General features: G+C 45.9%; 1 protein-coding gene across 7 annotated transcripts in view; it reads right to left on the bottom strand.

Annotated features, from left to right (window-relative positions):
- The window catches only part of MEGF6 (multiple EGF like domains 6), a 147574-nt gene that overhangs the window by 47364 nt on the left and 77885 nt on the right, over window positions 1–22325 (bottom strand). For 6 of the 7 annotated variants that reach the window (XM_009671624.2, XM_068915702.1, XM_068915706.1 and 3 more), the window contains one exon: window positions 4289–4411. In XM_009671624.2, coding sequence (XP_009669919.2) covers window positions 4289–4411 — 123 coding nt within the window. Of the gene's footprint in view, window positions 1–4288; window positions 4412–15526; window positions 15779–22325 lie in introns of those variants that run through there. The other variant, XM_068915705.1, reaches the window with a different exon arrangement.

The following is a 22325-nucleotide window of genomic DNA, read 5'->3' as shown; positions in this document are numbered from 1 at the left end:
GGTCTTTAACACCTTCAAGAATAAAATAGGCTTTGAATTTCTATCATAAGCTTGGTATAACAGTCCAGGCAAAGCACGCAAGAGGAATCATCATCTTGATTCCATCCGCCTTAAAATTTGAGCTCTTCCATAAGTTTTGTACCTTGGGGGGTTAACAGCCCGTCAGTCTCCCATAGCGGAATTCTGGAGACAGCCTACGCTTTAGGCAGTACTACTGATTAATTGAAGCCTTAGTGGGTTTTGTGGTGAATGGAAAACATTTAAAGAATTAGATCCACGGCTTTACAGATCTTAACTAGAAAATTCATGCCAATAGCCTTTTTCTTTCTCCAGAATGCTTTCTGGCACTGCATTACTGCTCACTGGGTTTGCCAACAGCTTCCTAAAGCTAATATCCATGCCTGACCCCCCCAGCTCCAAACTCCAGAACTCCTTGCTACCCTGGCTTAGGACATCAACAGCGGCTGTCCTTGCTTCTAAGGGCAGAGCTGTGCTGGAGCAGGAGGGAATAACAGAGTCTCAATATAGCTAATTCTCTTTACTCCTACCTGATTCAAGTTCTTTAGTGGCATTTTTTTTTGGTGCGTCTTAGCTGCATTGAATCTTACCTTTACAGTAACTTGGAAGACATCCCAAACTGAAGAGAAACACATAGCATGTATCGGTGGACCTAATCCCACAGAACCACCCAGGGAAAACATCTCCGTGAAGTCAGTTCAGTGGCTGGAGCTTCATAGGAATGCAGAAACACGGTTCAGATCCTCCTGCTCCAGAATCACAAACTCTTACTAATTTAACTATGAGAAAATGCCCTTCAGCGATTAGGCAATACACAGTCTGAGGTCTGCTTCCTTACAACAGAAGTTACTGGTCCAGACAAATGTATCGACCGCTAACCTGTGTTATGCTACAAATCTAGTTACTGGTGTACAGCAAAACAAATCTCTTCACAGGTATCAACCGATGCAATAACTACAAAGCAGTTCATCATCAGGAAGAAGTTCAACTATCTTATTTTACCCGCAAAGAAGCTATTGTGCCACCTTTCTACGTAGCCCTTAGCCAGCCTCTGTGTCAGCGAAGGGCTCACCTGCTCCTGGAAAGGTTTTGTTACATGTACGCCCAAAACGCCTGCTGCTCGTCACTTTGCCTTGGCGGTCAGGCTTCTCTCTGTCACTCGCTCACGCTGTTCTGCCTTTCTGTTACAACTCAGGCCTTAAGCTCAATGCTCAGCCAAGAGAAAATTCCTTCTTCTTCCCAAGCAGTGTCAGGAAAGAACTTCTGAAACATGAATTTAAAGTGCAAACGGAGGTTACTGCTAAAGGGAGGCCTCCTGTCTTTTCTGCTGTTGACTGCACGCTACCCAGTGCCCCTTGATAGCTGGCCTGGTGCGCTTGTCAAGAATGCCGGTTTAATAAAAAACATGTGATTTCAAAGATCAAGTCAGAGCAAAGCCTCTGACTTTGCAATGTAAATATTTATGTAGACTGAGCACTCAAGGAATGAACCACTTGCATGTACTTGTGAAAAAACACCAGAAAGAAAGCATACGTTCATGGGCCAAGGATTATTAAAAATGACCCACGGAAGGACACCTGGCCTAACTGCTTGCACTTGCCAGACTTGCACATGTAATCAGGCTAAGTAGCAGCAAAGGCCGCAAACATCAAATCTCCACCCAGCTCCCCAGGGCAATGAAGAGGAATGAATAATCCTTGAGTGAAAGGATCCTTTCCTTGGTCTCCCCAGTTTCACAAGATGAGGTGCTTCCTTTGGTGGGTTTTTTTTTTTTAAAGGCACAAACAGCATGTAGTTATACGACTCAGAGTTCTGTAAACCCCAACCACCTCTCGCCTGGGCTGCTGCGCGTGACTGCTCGAGCGCAGCCAGCAACTGGACAGGACACAGCTGCTGGGGTCTGGTGCCAAAGAAAACCACCATCTAGACCAGGAGGGTGCAAAGCTATCCATCAGGAAGCGAGTATCAAATAGCGGCATTCATTTCACTTGGGCACCAATGGCGTGAGCCACCCTTATGTCTCTGAGTGAACACCATGCCAAACGTTTCACAGGGGAACAACCTCTGCTTCTGTGTTCCAGTCTGAACTTTTACAAGAAAAAATGTGTTTACTTCCATCCCTCTACACAACTGATTTAACAGGCTATTACAGAGCTATAATGAAGGCACTATATATAATATATATATATATATTCACACACATAGATAAATACATATACATGAATACATACGCATATGTATATTTCTGTCACAAAAGTGTAAAGGACAAAAACAAACCAGTCCTGGAGTGAGAAAGCAGGATTTTTTTAGGTCTGCTCTGCTGTTATTTTAGAAACAGCATTGGATAATTATCTAGCAAGAGTTTTCACTCGCTCTGCCTGTTCTGCATCCACTTGCCAGTGTTCTTTGTTGATCACAGGGGCACAGGCACTGCTGAACTAACAGCAGATCGCGCCAGCGCCAATCCCCAGAGATTCAAGAAAATGCCTGAGTTATTCCCCTGTTAGATCAGATTTCATGAATAGAGATCCCCTTAATTTTGGCACATGAACGCCAACGCCGTGCGCACGATGGCAAGTACTTGCTCAGACGTTTAATGCGAAGCAGGTTTGCAGCACTCAGAGCAAGGAACACTAAGCAGGAAACTCCCGCCTGCATAAAACTGACTGGCTCCCCATCAGAAACACTCTACGTAACATCTTCGTATCAGTAGGTATGCCTGAAGTACAAAAGCAAAGAATGAAGCTGCAGGAACTAAATGGAAATTTCTTTTAAACAAAAGACTTCTCCATGTAATCTTCCCTTTTACACTTTCTCTGGAAATTCTTTCATGTTCTGAGGCTGATTCTGCTGAGAAGGCCAAAGCTTCCCAATGGCTGGGCCTTTCCTTCCGTTTGCCTATTCTTTTATTCTATGAGTCAGAGGTGACAGAATCACTATACCACCAAAACAAACAAGCAAACAAGCCAAAAACAGAACTATCTGTAATAATAATAAAAACAATTATTAGAAGACAGATCATATATACTTACATGCAAAGAGTAGCAACGCATAGCCATGGACACACGTCTTCATGTTCACTGCTAGAGCAGTGGACTGGCAATCAAAGAAACACTGGCTTTTTTTTCTTTATTTGCAATCCTTTTGCTTCTGGATTCTCCCAATGACATACACAGCACTCAGTGAGCTTACAGCTAAATGGGAGTCTCACCGAGCTCATTAGAGTATCACTGCATATAGGTGAAGCTGCAGAAAGGTGTGCTGTTTGTACTTGGTACGTGTGTGTTTGGACATGACGTGTACCACTTCCTTAGATTGCTTTTTTGCTGGTCACATCACCGCTCCCAACTGGTACACACATGCTTAGACGTTCATTTTTAACAAACTCTGGAATGTGACTATATTCTGATAAAATCCAGTGAACGGCCTTTAAAATCCCACCACCCTGGAATTCTTTCCACTTGTATGAATATATCCCTCAAAAAATGGAAAAATGTGTCAAACAAATAACACTGTAAGGGAGAAGTGGTCTAATAAAAACAGCAGCAGTAGCAGATGCTGGAAGGCAAACATTAAGCTCCAGCCCAGCGTCTCTGAGCCACTAGTCTGGGGAGGGAAGGCAAAAATATTTCAATAAATTGACCCAGAAATGAACTACAAGCCAGACCTGGCATCTGAATTATAATGTCTGGATATGCACCATCCAAGCGGACACATGACTGAAGTCTTAGGGAAGAGGTTTCTGAGAGTACTATGGCCATAATTCCACACACAGTCATTCTTACTTTCACTTATTTATCACAGCTAATGCCTGCCATGCAGACATGGCAAATTAGTTCAGGTAAAAATGAAGACTGACCTGAACCCTTGCTTATAGGAAAAGCTGTTATGGGTGTCCAGTTTGAAAATGCCGTAGCTGATACACCCTGTAGTGACAGCAGAAACACCAAAGCACTGTGAGCTGAAAGTTGCTTTTCCTGAACCAGAATAAGCTGAGGAACTACAAGGAAGCCTACATTGTACATTTGCACACTGAAGAACAGCGGACATTATGGATCTAGTAATAGAAACATGTTAAGAAAGACTACCAGGCTCCTGAGAGATGAAGGAACAGGCAGCCCATCACCACCATCTCAACTTCCCCTCCCAGGGAAAGACGTGAGCGGGTGAGCCAAAGGAACCCATTTTGGGCACAACGCTGCTCAGTTCCAGGGATGAGAACGGCTGTGAAGGATCGGAGATTCTCAAGAAGTCTAAAACTTTGACTTACGAATGCAGGTCCTGCCATCGGTGTGCAGACGAAAGCCTGGCTTGCACTCACAGTAATAGGACCCAAGGGTGTTCACGCATCTCTGCTGGCAGCCCCCATTGTGAACTTGGCACTCATCAACATCTACAAAAGAAAGGGGAAGAGGGGAAAGAAGTCAGAGGAGTGGCCATGACAGGATCCAAAGTGGGCACTGTTTACCCTCCTCTGACTGACTCCAGATTTGAGGAACGAATGCAGAAGGAAGGAACCTTCAATCTCGTCATGCTTGATCACTCAAGCTATTACGAAATCCCAAGGACAAGCCGGCAATCAGAAAAAAAAAGGCAGTGTAAACCTTCTTTCATCTTGTTCACTTTGCAGTGGTCACTTTTTGCCAGATGGACGCATATCACCGTATTACCAGGGTGTGCAGAGTAGAGCGACTGAGAAAACTGCTGAAATATTTTCCAAGAGGCATTTGCTCACAGCCTACAAGACCTATTAACACTTTACACTTCCTTACTCTTACCCTGCTGAAAATAGGCTGGGCTAGTACATCCATTACTGAAATACATGTGTTAATTGTGAGAGTAAACACCTAACATGACAGACCTCAGTGAAGGGGAATGACATAAATCAGCAAGTTTTTAACCCCTAGATGCCATGGCAGCAGGTGTTCAGATTCTATTGAGCCAGTCTCATCTTCTTGCAGCATAAAGACTGGCTTCTCCTGAGCTGGGCAAGGCACTAAAGGTGGAAACATTCTGCTGCTTCACAGCAACAGTAAAGTTCAGCTCACTAATACCCGCCCTGAAAGCCTGACATGAGCACGCAGGTTTGCGAACTGCAGGCTGTTTTGCCCACACATACAGTGTCACACAAGTAACTCTGGAATGCACAATTATATGTCCAGTTCTGAAAGCATAAACTGCTAGTGGGGTTAAACACAAGTGGGATGGTCTGTATGTCCTGCACTAACACTCCCCTTCCTCCAGTCTTCGTGGCTGAATGAAGAACTGAAGAAATGGTGTTGATATATGAGGTGTAAAATGAATTGACATGCTTCAGGATGAACGACTGTATATTCATTTAAGTAAGTAAGTCTTTTACTATCGTGTTTCTCATCCCAGTATTTCCCAAAGCACTTAACACCTTTCACACCGTACATGCTTGCAACTCACTTCACCGGCTGCTGAAATGCAGCAAAGTCTGGGATGGCAGGTGATAAACTGTGCTCAGCATTGCTATGCATCACTAAAGATGAGAAAGAAAAAACACATAAGGTCTGGAGAAAGTCACTACAACGGATCAATTGTACCATAAACAAGGATTTGTTCATAATGATTGGATATTTAAGAACATGACCAAGTCCAGCTTGACCCCAAAATACAAAAATTTGAATATAAGCTGTGAGGATCTTCAGTGGGAACTTTCTAATCCTCTCTTCCTAGTTCCATGTAGTACCATGACTTTCACACCAAAATAAGCCTGAGGAAACTGAGGCAGTGGTTCCCACCAAAAGAAATCTATTTGATCAGTGCTAGTTTGCATGTACATTCCTATTGTTGAAACTAGATGCCCTTGAACAAAAGACAGTCTCTGTGCCAGAATACTCTTCTGCCAAACACTGAGCAATCTTTCAAGAGTTGAAATGGGCCCTAGCCCATGACTTCTTGGTAAAATATCCTATTACATTTAATTATCAAAGCTCCAAAAGCAGAGAGGTAGACAGTATACTGTGTTACAGAAAGAGATTCATTCCTGTTTTGCAAACCTTAAATTGTCTTTAAATACTAGAAGTAACATTCCAGAACTGAAAAGAAACACAAAAATCTTTGGAGCTTCAAGTTACACAGTGTGAAGATGCATGTCAAAAGCTTGTCAAAGGCAATTTCAAGTTTCAGAGACATAAGACTCCTTCATATGGGTGTAATTAGAAATAACAGAGATGTATGTGGATGTGTCTATGCAGTTCCTCAATTCCTGCTATTTTTATTTCTAGGTCTGTGTGTGAACATATACATACATACTACTTTTCAGACCAGAAAGGATCAAAACTCTTTAGTTAGAAGGAGGAACCAGATCACATTCACAATAACAGCAAAAAGAGCCAACCAGGAATTCCTTTTTTGATAGAAAGAAAACTTTGGTAACTTTGGGTCTGTTAGTATTCTCATGCGCTTTCTACATTTCACAAAGGCGGCTTGAGCATGCACGCTGATTTTCTGCTGTTACACAGCATCGATTTCATCCCATTACACCTTGTCATAGGAGCTCACGCCAGAATAGAGGACTAATTTCCAAACCACAAGCTGAGGACAGAGCTCTGTACGCCGGCTTACTAGCCAGACCTTCTCTGAGGGCTGCAGTCTTGGCAACCCAGGCAGAGAAAAGGGAGCGTAAGCCCTCGGACTGTGAAAGGGGTGGCTGAGGATAAAATCTCTAGAGGATGCCAGTTATCAAACATGAAGCTGTATCAGTCCAGCATCGTTTTTCCACAGTCAGCACTTCAAAACAATTTCACAGAAATAAGCAAAGTTCAAAATACATGAAGTAAGAGAACCGAGATGACAACTGACCAATGCAACGAACATGGCTGAGAAACAGCAGGTCTCAGGGGAGTCATAGTAGATATTCTGGATAAAGGCATGCATGGTCTGAGTTTACTTAGGATACTTCAAGCCACACAAAAGCCATCACCAGTAGTTATACATGAAGATAACAATCATTAAGACTCCTCCCTCCTCTTTGAAGACACAGCAGTCTGTGATCTGTGATGTTAGACAGGATTTAAACTTGGATTTGCCATAAGCGAGATCCACATTTTCAACACGGAAGACATCATGCCGTGAGTACCAAGCTCACAGTGCTGACGACACGTGACTTTTTTGCATGCTAGATTCTGCCTGGCCTATCACGCCCATCACCTCAGTAAATCTGCCAAAGCCACCCAATTTATTCAATCGGAGCTTCCCAGGTCTCATTCAAGCTCCCTGGAGCTTTTGAAGCAGTATGCGATGAAAAGCTTAAAACAGTTAGAGCAGGAAGAGGATTTCTGTGCGCCAGGCTTGTACATTTGGCTCCTTTCCAACACGCAGGATTTACTGCTGACAGGGGAAGCTCTCTCCTGAGCGCGGTACTAGCCCATGCACTGCCCAGCGCCCCGCGGCTGGGCGGGCTCCCTGACAGCCTGCCTTGTGCTGCACAGCGAGAGCAGCCAGAGGGCAGACGCTGCCAGCAGTCAAGTAGGTCAGGCAAGCACTAGGACAATCCCCAACCATGCAGAGCAACGGACCAAGGACAGTTTCGTCAATGGCTGTTACTGACAAGATAAAGAAACATTTCCCCAACGAATCACGGCAGGGCGTCCCCTTTACCCGTGTCTTTGCGTGTGAGCAGCGCAAGAACCTGCGCGGGCCTCACACCCGGCGCAGCGTCCGCGGCCCGGCCCGTCTGCCTGGGGCAGCGCCCGCCTCGCTCCACTTGCCTTCCTCTCTTACCCTTAGCTCACGGCAACAAAAGCCATCATCGGGCAGCAGCTCTCACCGGGAGACAAACTGCACCTCAGACCGCAGCAAAGGGAGAAAAGGGACCTCGACCGAAGCCGTTGCTAAAATGCTAGATTAATTAGCTTAATTGCCAAACAAAATTAGTTAGCAACAAGCAAATAGACTGCGTTAGGGAAGAAACAGGAGGCTAAGCGGGAAGGGCAATGTTTGTTTGACTCAAATTTGTTTCTGAGCTACACAGTAATAAACAAAAAATTAAAACATTTGTTCTCTCAGAACAAATTTCATTAGAAGGCATCTCACTGCTTAAAAAAATTAGGAAACTAAGGAGCAGAACACATGAAAACGGCTCCCTCCCCTTTCTGGTCCAGCTCTGGTGTGAGGCGGACGGGACACCATAGCAGGACTCTCGACTGTGTGCTATTGCTCTGACCAATAAATCGACCAGAAGAACCCACAAGCTTGACTTCTAACCTCTTGCTGTGATGGCCATACACAGCTCTTTCCTCAGAGCTCCCTATTAGGGACCACGGCTGAAAATCCCAAAGCAAAATCTAGCTGTAGTCTTCACTAACCCCAGCAAGTTCTCTGCTGTCAGGATTGTGCTCGTTCTGCAAACTGCAAATTCCTTCCCTGGGCATCCAGAAGGCTTTGGTGCTTGCTTGCTTGCTTGCTTTCTTTCTTTCTTTCTTTCTTTCTTTTTTTTTTTTTAAAACGGACTTAATTTTTAAAGAAAGGAAAATCAATAGATTTTTGGAGGTGAAACATACGCTCCAAGCGAAATTCTCCAAAGAGCAACCCAAATCCAAACCAGCTTTTTAGGGGGGAAAATGCTGTGGCATGTACCTGAGATGCCTGTCAAACCAGCCTAGCTAAAACGAAATCAGTTTCCTCCTGGAAGCCTTTAGACAATTCAAACTCTGTAGGGTCCTGAAGTCCCTGATGTATTCACTACACATGCAGCTGGGTCAGTCAGGCTGCCAGTCAGGCTGCCACAAGCTTAAATTTGCACGTTCAGATTGGAAACTGCGCGGGGACTATCCACTCCTTGGAAGGAGGACAGCATCTCCTCACTTTAGCATGGTGGTACCAAGAAAAGTCCACTAGCTGTTCAAGTCCAGAAGAGAAGCTAAGTCCCTAAGCGCCGCATCAGCTGGAATAGTGCCAAGCACCCCACCAAGCCCCCGCTGCGCTGAACGACTCGTGCGCGACTCGTGCGCTGCTCAGAGTTCACTGGAAACTCGCCACAGCCCTCCAGCAGAGGAGACCTGGGCCACAGTTAATACTTGCAATTCCAGCAGAGATACAGAGGTGCCTATAGAAACATGTAGAGATGTCTACAGACAGCTCTGAGGAGTTACCTAGTGACACAAGGAACAGGCATAGAGCTGGCTGTATTTAGCCATAGGATAGCATCAGCCTTAAACACATAGAAAATAACGGGCAGTGAAACCAGGCCTACAGACTGACCTCCATCCACCTGCGCACAACACACGATAAATCACTGCATTTGTGCTGTTCGTTAACAAAAGTGCGCGCACGTGGAAACGTGTTTCAGCAAGTTTTCCTCGCGCTGAGCCTCTCTAGGACGCACGGAGAGGAGGAGGAGGACAAGGAAAATAGTACAAGACTGAAAGAAAGAAAAGTGCTTGAGGAATGAGCAAACAGTATTCTGAATGATTATGGTTCCTGGAAATCACAATAGGATATTTTGAGTAAAGCTGCTCTGAAATTTTCTGACAGACCAATTTTTCCATTGGAAAAAGCTGCTATAAAAAAAAAAATCACTGTTCTTTTTCCAAAAAGCACACTGGAATTTTTATTCTGCATGAAATAACATCCCTTCATTTCGATGTGGACCAACATTTTCTATTCTGAATTAGATCAAGAACAAGAAAACTGGGGTTTGAGAAGATTTTATATAGAATAACAATTGTATTTAGTCTGAATTTAAATGACTACTCTACTGCTTCCCTTCAAGTCTAATCTAAAACCATAGAGATTTCACTATCAGAAAAAGTTAGTGATGTGCTGAAAAAACTTCTTACTTTCATTACTCCCAAGCTGTAATTATATCTCTCCTCTCTAAATCTCTCTCCTTCTCCCTTTGTATTTTTCACACTTTAAATCTTTGTAAATACACAGCTGTCCCTAGCCTCCCATCTCTCTCCTGCTTCCCACCTTTGCCTTGGAAAGCAGCCAGTCCCTCCTCCCAGCCCTGTCTCTGGTTCAGCTGCAGAAATGCACGCCACCACCACGGCTGCATACTTCTCACATCACCAATCATGTCCCCTTTTTCCTTCTGGAGTCTCTCTTATCTCCTTCTGCAGTAACAGAGACATTTTGGACATATACTACATGACGGCATGACGAAAAGAAAACCTCCAATCCCTCACACCCTTGACGGGAAGGTAATAATGTTGTCCCCTAAGAAATCCTATAGGTGTGTCTTTATTCATACACATGTATGAAAGCAGAGAGAAAAGAGATGTCTTCTGGGCTGATGTTCTACCTACTAGAGGGCTGCTGCCACAGATGAAGAATTCATATTTTCTGATGGGCACCAGTTGCTTTTGGTCCTCAGACTGTGAAGTCATGAACTGTAACTGCTGCAGGTTCATGAACACTCACAGCATGGGACAGCAGAAAGCTGTTCTCGTAGTTCTGTGAAACAGCAGGACTTTTTCTATTTTCACTTTAAATACACAGCTAAAAAGAAGCAACTACTATACAGGTGTCTTCAAGGTCAGTTTTACAGGTACACATGCAGCACCAGACTTGACAGAGGATCATTCTTCCGCAACGACAGCACTGGATTGCCCGGGGGAATCTGCAATTGTTCCAGCTCCGTGCCGGAGCCTGAGAACGGTCAGTGACGCTTCCGACGCTGTGATGGCCTTGTCCTGTCCTCTGCTGCACACCTACCGCTAATATTCTCCTTGCAACTGAGACTGCACTCCGAACTCTGGGACAGATAACGCAGTAAGCAGGGGAGGAAACAGGAAGAGCTCCATCCAGGTGGAGTGTAGGATGGAAGCAGCGTGCGACTCCTTGGCCTTAGGTCCAGGCGAGAGGGACAGCCAGGTCAGTGCCCACAAGGACGTGACCTGCTAAGGGGTGAGAAGGCCTCGCCACCTAGTGATTAGCCCAGGGATATAAATTGTGCTCCTTGCAGCATGGGAACTGTCTTCAAGGTCAAGGAAAGATCATCTGCAGAAGCAGACATCACGCTGCACTGTGACACATTCTGGCAGTACAAGGACCTGAAAATATATGCCACATTTCACAAGATGCAATCTCGGATGCGCACAGGTTATTTTTCTATCGGTCAGTTGACAAAATCCAGTTGAAATTGATATGCCAGCAGATGGGAAACTAGAAGCAAACAGGCATCTCTTCAGAGAAGGGTAGTGGGCCCAGAGCAAAACAGAGTTACGCAGGCTGGAGAGCAGTAGAGCGGGCTGGACACGGGCATTTCGCTGTAAGCTGACGGTCAGCAGCAGGCAGGGCAATTGGGTGGCACTGCGTGGGCAGGGGAACAAGCACCGTCAGAGACTCCGCCGGGGCAGACACAAAAAACATTAGCAATGAGAACCGAGGAGAAATGGGAGGCCTTGGGGCCACACACCGGCTGAAAAGTGGGACTTGGAATATTGGGCAGGAAACTCCCCTGCTGCTTCATTCCGGCAGTGCGTAGGAAAACAGGATTTCCAGACGTTATCTTCAAGGGTACGGGGTTCATGAGAGGCAGAGAGGATGCTCTCATCAGTTTCTTCTCCTAACAGAAACAATTCATCAGACCTCAAACTCTGCCCAGCTGCTTGGGCCAACAGGGGTAAGGCAGTAATCTAATGTAGGGAAGAAAAAACACAAGACAAAAAGAAGGGGAGGGTGTGAGGAGATAGCTCTGATTAAGTGCACTCTCTGACTGTGCACAGGTCCTTCTTGAAGAAATACTAAGATTTATCTTAAACAAGAACTCTGTGTCAGAGAGGACCAGAGGAAAGAAAGTGGCAACAGCAGCCCTGGAAATTGCTCAACTTTGTACAGAGGCAGTTTATCTCCTATGAAAGGCTAGGGAGGAGCAGACGAATCCCAGCTGTAAGCACAGGCAGTAGATATGCTTCTACGGTTTGCTCTATCTGGCTAAATAGCAAGTGCCATGTTGTAATCCCTGTGGCAATTAGCCTGGATTACAGAGCAGGGCTGCAGGGAAGAGGTTAATTAAAATCCATCAGGATGAGCATGTGTGGGATTTAGCTACTTTATCTTTTCAGTACCAGTTTGTTAAAGCCAGCTCAGCAATTTTAAGAAACGATGAGACTGAAAGGAGACAGAATCGACAAAGCGGCGTGCTGGACAACCGAACCAGACTGCTAGCGGCTAGAAGACCACAGCGTTAACAGTGTCTCACTGCAACCGTCCCTCACTACAGACACCACCTAGAAACCACCCAGGGACAGAGCGGTGCCAATATCTGTTAGAAGGGAGCAGAAAAAAAAAACCCAAACAGGCATTCTCTCTCACTTGGTTGTATTTTATAGTCCCTAGCACAAATAAACCAGAGACATTAGAGGCCCTGTTATTCCACGCATCCATCTTAGAACATGCAGAAAGGACTCCCAACAGTGCAAGGATCACACAGAGGAGAGAGCAATGTCTTATCCCCTCTCCGCTAACCCCGAAACCTTTTCCTCCTCCAGGACAAGGGTGAGGCAGAATGGCAACTGCCTCAAGCCGATCTTGGTTTGGAATCCAAATGATTCATGTGAGTAAAGAAGAAAGGTAATTTTGGATGCTCAAATGTCTCCACAGCCTCAGACTTCACCTTGTTTAAAGCAGCCACTTGAGAAAGCCTTTCAAAGATCCTAAAGAGCTCAACAGAGTTGTTCTGGGCTGACTTTCCTTCCACTGTAGGCTTTTCTAGACAGATGCGAGGTCTCTTTAGCTCCAATCTTCACGTGCTACCTGTGCTCTCCTCAACTATAGCAGAAGTTTCCAAGGACCCTTCAGGAGCAGATGCATGGATTTCACCGTAATCTGAAGAAATGAAGCTATAACGGGGAGCTCTTTTGCTTCAAAGTCACTCGGTCTGCCCTTAGCCCACCTTTGCTTTTCCTTCAAGCAAGTTGGGAGAGTCACTCAGCTCATTTGTGAGCCTTGCTCACAAGTCAGTCTCCTGACAGTGCTGAAAATTAAGTATTACGCAGAACAGAACAGCAAGGCAGCCTGCTCTTGACCTGCTGCTACATTCATCTTCTCAGACCTCTTTTCTCAACTCAATTTCATCCCACTCTTCCCTGTATCGTGTCATTTTGTAGAGAAAAGATACCTGCACATAGAGAATGTCAGCTTAGTCCTGTACTGTGCTATGGAAGTTAACAGCACATTGGTAAACATAGCCATATACCTGGTACACTCTGCCAGAAAAGAGAAGCAAGATGGTTACCTAAGTCAAACATCACCCCTCCGTCTGGTGATTTTATCAAATTTTTTTCACCATTCAGAGGAAAGGCGTTTCATGCTGCAACATGTCAAAAACTCAGTTATTTTCAGAGATGTGGAGAGAGAAGGATATTTTTTGGTTTTGTTGTTTTTGGGTGGGCTTGAAGACTGTAGTGGGTTGAGGGTTTTTTTTATTTTATTTTGTAATCTGCACCTACCTCTTTGTAAACTATGCATGAATATTAAACATACTTTCCTGGAAGAAAGGAATACTCAGCTTAGCTACCAGATTCTGTCCTGCAAATGTCTGGGCATTTTACTGACTCTTTTCTCAAGATCAAAAAAGGCTCCTGGGAAAGAGGACTTAGAGATTACACATTTTTCAGTAGATACATTACTTTCTTTTTTTCCAGGTTGGGAGAACTTTATCCTAGGAAGAACAGCCAAAAGGCCGAGATCAAGGGTTTCTTGCTGCCTGCTTTAAAAAAACATTCTTTTCTGGCATTAGAAAAATACCTCTGCCCTGCCAGACTGACAGATATCTCACAAGAAAGTCAGGATAGACCCACCAATGTGGATGCAGCCACATATCTGTGGAACTGAGGTAAACAGAATGAGGAACAGGTGAATCATGCAGCAGGAAAGTGAAGGCCAGAGGTTTACACTCCAGGACAACGCTTGATCTCAGGAGCTTGTCTTGGAGAAACTGCAAGAGCTAATGGAGTGGATGGAGACATCAAATGTGATCCAAGTTTGAGACAAACATCTGGTCTATAAATAACGGAAGAGTACTCACCCCTTTCCAAAGGTCTGTCACATCTCACAAATATACTAGCATCACCTTTATAATCAACTGCTTGGGGCCTTTATCTGTTAGGATTATCTTCTGATGAGATAATGCATTCCTGGAGATCTACGTTACTCACAAACATCCAAAGTCTCTGGTGGACTGTGGACTTCATATATTCTCCATTATTTTCTGAATTTTCAGATAACCTCAATCTTTATAATCTGATAAGTCAACTGAAGACACAATGAGGAAGACATAGGAGCGTGTGTACTCACAGAATTTACACTCGACACATAGTTGCCCATTGACCATCAGGCATAAGCCAGTGCACACAAAAATGTTTAGCACAAGATATTGGAAACCAGTAAAAGTGTATTTACTTTCTCTTTGCAGTGCTTTACCCAGTACAGCACGAAATATAAGTCCCATAATAATCCATTAAAAGTGAGCCTGTTGATGACAGGGGAGAACTGGCTATTTTGCTCCCTACTGGTTAGGAAATGGAAACATGGAAGTTGATCTCTTTCCTTCTGGTAACTAGTTCTGATCTTTTTACCTTCTGTGCTTTAATCTCCATCCACTGTTAGCAGACACAGCCTGTTAACGCTTTTGATATCCAGACACAGAGGACAGTCGATAAAACGCTGAGCTACCCTCCGCAGAAGCTTCTGAACGTAGGCAACCACAGAGTGTAAAACAACTCCATCGCCTCCACCTTCTGGGTGGGAAACTCCAGTTGGCCAGGAACTATCCACACAGCAACAGGCATGCGATGCAGCTGCTGAGAATTTCTTTCGAACAGACACTAGTAACTCTGCCCGTTTCAGTGCAGACAGGTGAGCTGCGAGATGCTGCAGAATACGGCTCTTGTCACTGCACACAGCGGCTACAGTCCCTATGCTCCCTCGCTCCCGATTCTAGCCTCTGCTGTCAGAGGATTCCCCTTTACATCAAACGACACTGAATAACACAGAGCTCTACCCTTCACAAGGCTCCGCTATACAGTACAACTCAGACAAACTCACATAATCCCCGAGAGCAAGCCAGATTTTGTTCCACGATAAAAGCGTATCATCTTTCATTTATTGCCCTGGACCAGGGTGAGACCCTTTGAATTTGGGGAAAAAAACAAATCAACAAACCCTAATAAAATATGTACCGTTATTCTTAAAACGCATATTGCGCAGCAGCTATCTTTCCATCCCGCTAAACAAAGTCACATAGCTGCACAGCAGCTGACGGAAAGAAGCGCTGTAAATCTCCCCTCTCTGTCAAGAACGACTTTTCAGAAAAATAAATCTGCCAAAGGCAGCCTGTGCCTACAATAACCCAAACTGACAATGCATGCACACAGCCACACGTCACACGAACACTGAGGTCACTGGTTTGTGCCTTCAGTTGCTGCCGGCCCAGGACGCCCACCTGGTGCCCCCGTTACCTGCCTCCAACACACTCCCGAAACTGCCGAGGCCCCGCGACGAGACCCCTGGAGGGGAACTGTGCCGGGCTACGTACCTGGCCTCATCCCAGGGTGGCCAACTCCATATCCCGCGCGCCCCAAGTAGCAGGGATAACAGTTTCTCCAGAGGTAGCGGTAGTGGTTGCCGGCAGCACCTGGGATGCCGCCCAAAAAGCCAAAGCAGCACAGCAGCATCCAAAAGTGCCTCTGCTCCGGTCCCATGGCGCAAAGCGACACAAGGAGAAACACTGGAGCCCCCCTAAAAGCAGGGTGCCGCAGCAAACTGGCGAGGCACCGCCGGCAAGCCGCAGCCGCGCGCCAGGAGCGCAGGACACGCAGGGCGGCCCCGCGGGCGGGACACGCGCAGGGCGGCCCCGCGGGCAGGACGCGCGCAGAGCAGCCCGCGGGCGGGACACGCGCAGGGCGGCCCCGCGGGCGGGACACGCGCAGAGCAGCCCGCGGGCGGGACACGCGCAGGGCAGCCCGCGGGCGGGACACGCGCAGGGCGGCCCCGCGGGCAGGACACGCGCAGAGCAGCCCGCGGGCGGGACACGCGCAGGGCGGCCCCGCGGGCGGGACGCGCGCAGAGCAGCCCGCGGGCGGGACGCGCGCAGGGCGGCCCCGCGGGCAGGACACGCGCAGAGCAGCCCGCGGGCGGGACACGCGCAGAGCAGCCCGCGGGCGGGACACGCGCAGGGCGGCCCCGCGGGCAGGACACGCGCAGAGCAGCCCGCGGGCGGGACACGCGCAGGGCAGCCCGCGCACGGGACGCGCAGGGCGGCCCCGCGGAGCCGCCCGCCCCCTGCAGGTAAAGGCCCAGCCCAGGAAAGCTGCTTCCTCCCCTCCGCGCAGCACACGCTGCCTCCCTCCCTCGCGCTGCCTTCTCACTGTCCGAAGCCAAAATCTGTGCGTGACATCACACGCCTCAGAAAAGCCACACAAACTGGGAGAAAGCCCCACAATTCCTGGCTGACAGCCCCCGGGCATTATTGCAAAGCTGGGGTTGGCCCGAGCGGGGCACCTATAATTGCTTGCATTAATAAGAAGAAGGAGAATAAGTGAGCTGGGATGAGGCATGAGGGGTGGGCTCTAAACGAACGGTACATTTTGGAAAAGCCACCTTAGATGCTGCTAGTCACTGTGGGGCAAAATTCCCAGAGAGCAAAACACAAGGGTACCAAAACAGTGCCAGCCCAGCTGGATTTGTCCTGCCAGCAGCTGCTCCCCAAGGACTCGGGGCGCAAGGGCAGAACGGAGCGAGCCTCCGGCAAGCACAGGGCCTGCTGCTGCATCTGCCTGCCCAGACTCTGGAGGCTCAGCCAAAACTCAAGCAGAACCTTAATAAAATTACACATGCCCAAAATATGTCTGGCAAGCAGGTTCCACCAGACTTCCAGGAAGGAGAATTCCCTTCCATCCTTAGGGACTGTTAAAAACTGCCCTGGCGTGCTAGACTTTTCCACTGCACTCACTGCCAGCACGTACCTGAGAGCTCCCCTAACACCGGTCCCTTCATCCGCCAGGGAGGTGGCGAGTGCAGCCCTAGGGAGACGAAAGCACAGAGCTGGCCGGGAAGCTCGCACAGGACAGTGGGAAACAAAACGCCCGTCGCCCATACGCAGCCCTTCTCCAGCCAGTGTCTTGTGTGAGTGGACAGTCTGGGTCAAAACACTAGTTTGTGTTCACAAAGTGGTAAAATCAAGTTCCTCCATGAGAAAGCAAGAGCCCTGCGAGTCTGTAACTGATATCCAAAAGAGAGCTCCACTTTGGCTATGCCATCCCATAATGAGCAGCCCATCCACCCGGGGACTCCCGTGTGGTGGGCTGCTTCTGTCTTATACCAAATCAGTAACATTTCTCCCTGAGTGTCTGGTGTTATCATCACACCTCCCTGAGATAGCCAACAACTGACGAACCTGCAACAAGCAAAATAACTTTGCTTTTCTTAAAAAGAATTTCTTAATCAACCAAATTAAACTCAAATTAGGAACAGCCACTCTGAAAACTCCAAAGAAAGTAACAATGTTACCAACCTCCATATTATGGAGCCTAGAATTTTATTTTACCTTTTCCATTAAACAAGAAGTAAGGATGGCTTGTTGGATTTTCCAGCAGCAAGCTCAAAAGCCTCCATTCACTTTCTGGAATGTTTTGAAGCAATGTGTTTGCAGGCTTGAGACGGGGAGGGGGGTAAAGAGCGGTGGCCTGCTAACTTTGAGACATTGTAGAAGTATTATTTGGCTGCAGTAAATTTCCAAATTAAAATCTGTGGTTTAGACTGTAACGAATAGCACTCCATGAAGAATTTTGAAACACCAAGAGAAGCTGAATCCAGGAAGAAAATAATTTAAGGCTATGGCTGCCGCAGGTTCCAAAGGAAGGTGGACTGTGGTCCCCAGACCCATTAGCAGATTGTTCCAAACATGAGCAACTTCCTAACATTTCATGGACCACTTCAGCTCATCTTAATATTCACCCATTGTAACATTCCACATGCTTCTCATTATATTTTGAGTTTAAAACTCTGTCAGTTACTCTGTAGAAAAACAAGGAACTGCCTAAACAACGCTGCAAGTTTTGAGAAATGGTCTGCATAAGTACAATCAGTACAGACTGGTGCTACAGCGCATCACACTGCGGTTCTGACGTTGACCTTTCCTTCCTTCCCTGGTGGGTCTTCTCAAGTCCTACACAGAAAAGGCGAACGGGGAAAGCTTCAGCAAACGAGCTACACTTTTACCATTTGTGCAGCAGCCTCTGAGCTCTAACCTGCTGCCACTGGGGAGAAGGGGAACCAGGGGAGAGGAGGGAAGGAAGAGGAGAGCTCGTACTGTGGGGACTGGAGACCTCCGAGGAATGGTAGCAGTGACACTACTGAAATGAAACGGCAATTATACCTGCATTCTCCGGGTCCTGTGATGAATCGAACGCCCCACTTCATTTTTGGTCTTGCTTTGCAAGACTCCTCTGCACAGTTGTATGCTGCCATCCTGCTAGAAGCCACTTTCTGATATATTAAATACTTCACGCATTTAAAAATAACGCATTACCAGGCACTCTGAATTTTCACTGCTGGCCCAGATCAGTTCCTTGGGAATGCTCCCTCTGAACAGTGACATTTAAGCCATTAAATGGCTAGTGTTGACACTTTTTCTGAAAATGTTTTTTAATAGCGTTGACAAGAAAAAATGAATGACTGTTGCCACAGAGCTATGAAAAATGTTTTAGACTGACTTCCTCAATTCAGCAACGTTATTAAGCCATTGTCTATACTAAAGTATTTTTGCCTGGAATGCCCACAAATCACAAGGAGAGCAGTTCTCCAGGTGACTCATTGACTCCTTAATCTCCCACCAAAAGGACCTTCCAACTGACTCCACGACCTGGAAATTCTTTATATGCGGGCACACGCTAAGTTGCTACAAAGCGTGCTCGCTTCTGGCCCTGCAGGATACGAATGCTATCATAGACACTGATGCTCAACAAATTTTGTGCCAAACTCGTTCAATCTCATATCTTCTTACACCGCTAAAAAAAATCACAAGAGGCTCAGCCTTTTCCCAACTGCTCTGTGGTATAACACATGTAGCAAAAGTACACCAGGCTCGAACACCAGCTGAATTCTGCTTATGTAATGAGTTATGCTTGGCCAGGTTTGAGCCAGTTTGAGCTTCCTTGTCACCTAATTTACTTCAGCTGATTAAGTACTAAGAGTTGGTTTGAATATGGTAACACATTACGATCGGCAACAAATCATTACTGCTTCCTGTGGACTTAGCTATAAGACCATTAGCATCAAAAGGATCCTTTAAACAGTGACTGAACTGGACAGAACCTGTAACTCTAATGGGATTTCATTCGGATTCAGTCTTTGCATTAATAAATTCTTGTAAGAACCCAAACAAATTACAACCAGCAGTGTGGTACTTCCCAATTCGACAGCGTGGTAACTGCTGAAGTTAATTCATCTGAGCACAAAGACGGGTCAGCTACCTTAGGTAAATACGAACGCTTGAATCTTCACCCCAAATTACCCAAACCCTGAACCAGTTTTCTTTGACATTTTAAAAAGAATTCTGCAGTTAAGGAAAAACAGCCAAACAGAGAAAAAGCAATTGAGAAAAACTCAAGAGGTACTGCCCAGAAGGGGAACTAAGAACAACAGCCTCAAGGCTGTGGCCTTTCAGCACGGTGCTAGTCCAACGCCTGCTGTTGTGCACAGAACACGGCTGCCAGTGAAGATGAACAGTGCAAGAAGATTTGCAATCTTCTCTCTGCGTAACAAAAGAGCACCCAATGGCTTTGCCTTTAACAGGTCCTATCTCCAGAGTCCCATCTTTCGCCTACTTCTCCCTCCCGTGAGGGACGCTTGCTGTGGCAAATCATCTCAAAAATCCCGTCTGAGGCAACAGATAGTAGTTTGGGAGCATGTAAAAATGCCATTGTTTCAGTCCAAAATGTATAGGTTCTGGCGAAATTCCAAGAAATAGGTGAGCAACGCAGACCTCTACTTTGATAACGCTTTTAATACTTTCGGTGGGGCTGGCCTCTTCTGACTTCAGTTACACAAATGTTACATGTTTCACCCTAAAGGGCAGTTAGTTTCCCTTTATAATCACTGGGGAGAGGCACTTCCTTCTAAGGTAGATGCCCAAAATAGGAGGCTAGAGGAATCACTTTTGAAGGTACTCCACTGACCCCAGAAGGGCCTGAGACAAGAAGCTTGCACCAAAACGCTGCTTTTAGGTGTTGTTAGTTAGGAAAAAAAGATTCTCAGCTTAGTTCATTCACAGTATTTCCCCACTCACTCCAAATCTCCCAAGGGTTAGGTAGGAAAAACTACGTGCAAGGCTTCTGTTTTCCTGTGAAACCTCTTACGACAACAGAAGATTGAAGGTGAAATTTCAGGTTAGGAGCAAAGCTGGTGTTAATGTTATAGGCCAGGATGAGGATGTTACTGAGAAATTGGTTTAATACCACTGCAAAAACAAACTCCTTCCCAAGAGCTTTAGGAATTTTCTTAGCATCAGATGACTTAAGCCTGAATTGATGGTGGCCAACGGACCTAGAACAGGCGCTGCCACATCTTTCAAGTCCCTAACATTATCATATAACATCACGTAAAGGTACCTCAAAGAGACGTTGCTCAAACGGAACTCAAGCACTCTAGAATTTGCCATAGCTCAAAAACAGTTGTAAAAAAGAAAATCTGCTTTTTTCTCATAAAAAAACAAACACATAATATATTCAAACCACTGTACCACAGACAGCTCTTCCAGTAAAGACAAAATTAAAAACATAGAAATACTTGAGAGGCTCTCGGTTACAAGTATGACCATCCTATACTCAGTAAAACAATGACACTCTATAAGCACCTAAACCAGCTGTATAGTATTGATAAGGGTAAATCATATGAGAATTAGTATTGTATAAAATATAGTTGCTTGCAACTCTAGATCACTAGCTCGAATTCCAACCAAGTAAATAAAGATGAAAGCTGGAACCATCCAGGCTCTAAGGGCCGGTATCAAGTGAGTTTGTCAGACAGTTCCCAGATGGGCACATCAGAAGAGCTAATTGGCTCCTCTACTGGTGGTATTAGCAAAGAAGCCCAGGACTGAATAAATCCAAAGGAGGATTTTGTTTCTAAATATAATCCCTTTAGCTCAGGAGTGAAAATAGATTGGAGAGCCAAACACAGCGGCTGCAACTGCTTTGACTGTTTCACGGGTAAGATTAAATCAACATTGTTCTATAGGCTGCCAGGTTAGTTCTGAACCACCATCGTGTGTAAACCCCCCCCCTCCACACACACACACACACACACACACACACACTCTCTACTTCAGCCCTATGGTGGGTTTTGCTAGCACTAGTTCAGTGGCAGACAGCAGGAAGTAATGGAAAGATCCTGTAACACAGGAGAGTCGCATGTGATCTTCTCAACTTGTCACTGCATCTGACAAATTTGTCAGCCTCTGGACAGCCAAACATTTCAAGAAGTTCTTATATCTCTTCACAGTGTTGGCAGAGAACGTTTACACTTATTGTAAGATCTCAGTCATTAGCCAAATCAATCAACAACCTGGCATGAAAGAAATTCCTTTTTTTGCTTCTCGTTCTTGAAGTGGTATTTCCCATCTTCCATACTTACAGTGTGAATGAATCAACATAACTTTAACCAGCTCGGGTCAGGATCAGCAGCAAGGTCTCCCAGAGCTTTAACATCCCTCTCTCTCAGAGAAGGGAGGGGGCTGGGAAGTCCTCAGGTTGTTGAGATTAAGTTTTTCTTTGAAAAATGTCCTACCTTAAAACACAGTATCCCAGTAGTTTCTACCTCTCCACACAAAGCATCCTGCTGATGTTATTGTGTAGCTGTTTATTTAACAGATACTTCAAAGAGGAGGACTCCAAACAGGCCAGCTTGATGCCACCCAAAGCAAGACAAGAGCTATTAATCAAGTCACATTGATGAAGCAAGTAAAATGCTGGCCTCTGAACCCGTGTCTCATCTTCGCAGGACACTCAGACAAGATGAAAATTCTGTTTCTACTCTCAAAACCTTGTGCCCATCACAAAGCCAACCAGAAAAGCAGAATACTTAACCTCACGTTCTGGAGCCCAGGCTGCTTTATTCCAGCTCCATCAGGATTTCTACTGAGAAAAGCTAAATATTTTGCAAGCCAGAAATGTTAATCAGTGCCTCCTGTGTCCTTTCTTAGCTCCCCTGTCTGTACAAATACAAATCTAATCCCATCCACTCTTCTTCATATGTGCCTTAGCATACAGAGTATTTGGAAATAGTTTCTTGTTTGATGGGAAAATAAAAACTAATGTAAAAAGTGGCAGATATAG

Source organism: Struthio camelus, chromosome 21, assembly GCF_040807025.1.
Source record: "Struthio camelus isolate bStrCam1 chromosome 21, bStrCam1.hap1, whole genome shotgun sequence".
NCBI classification, from domain to species: Eukaryota; Metazoa; Chordata; class Aves; order Struthioniformes; family Struthionidae; genus Struthio; species Struthio camelus.
Note: the sequence above shows the minus strand (reverse complement) of the source record. Positions and strands in the feature narration are given on the sequence as shown.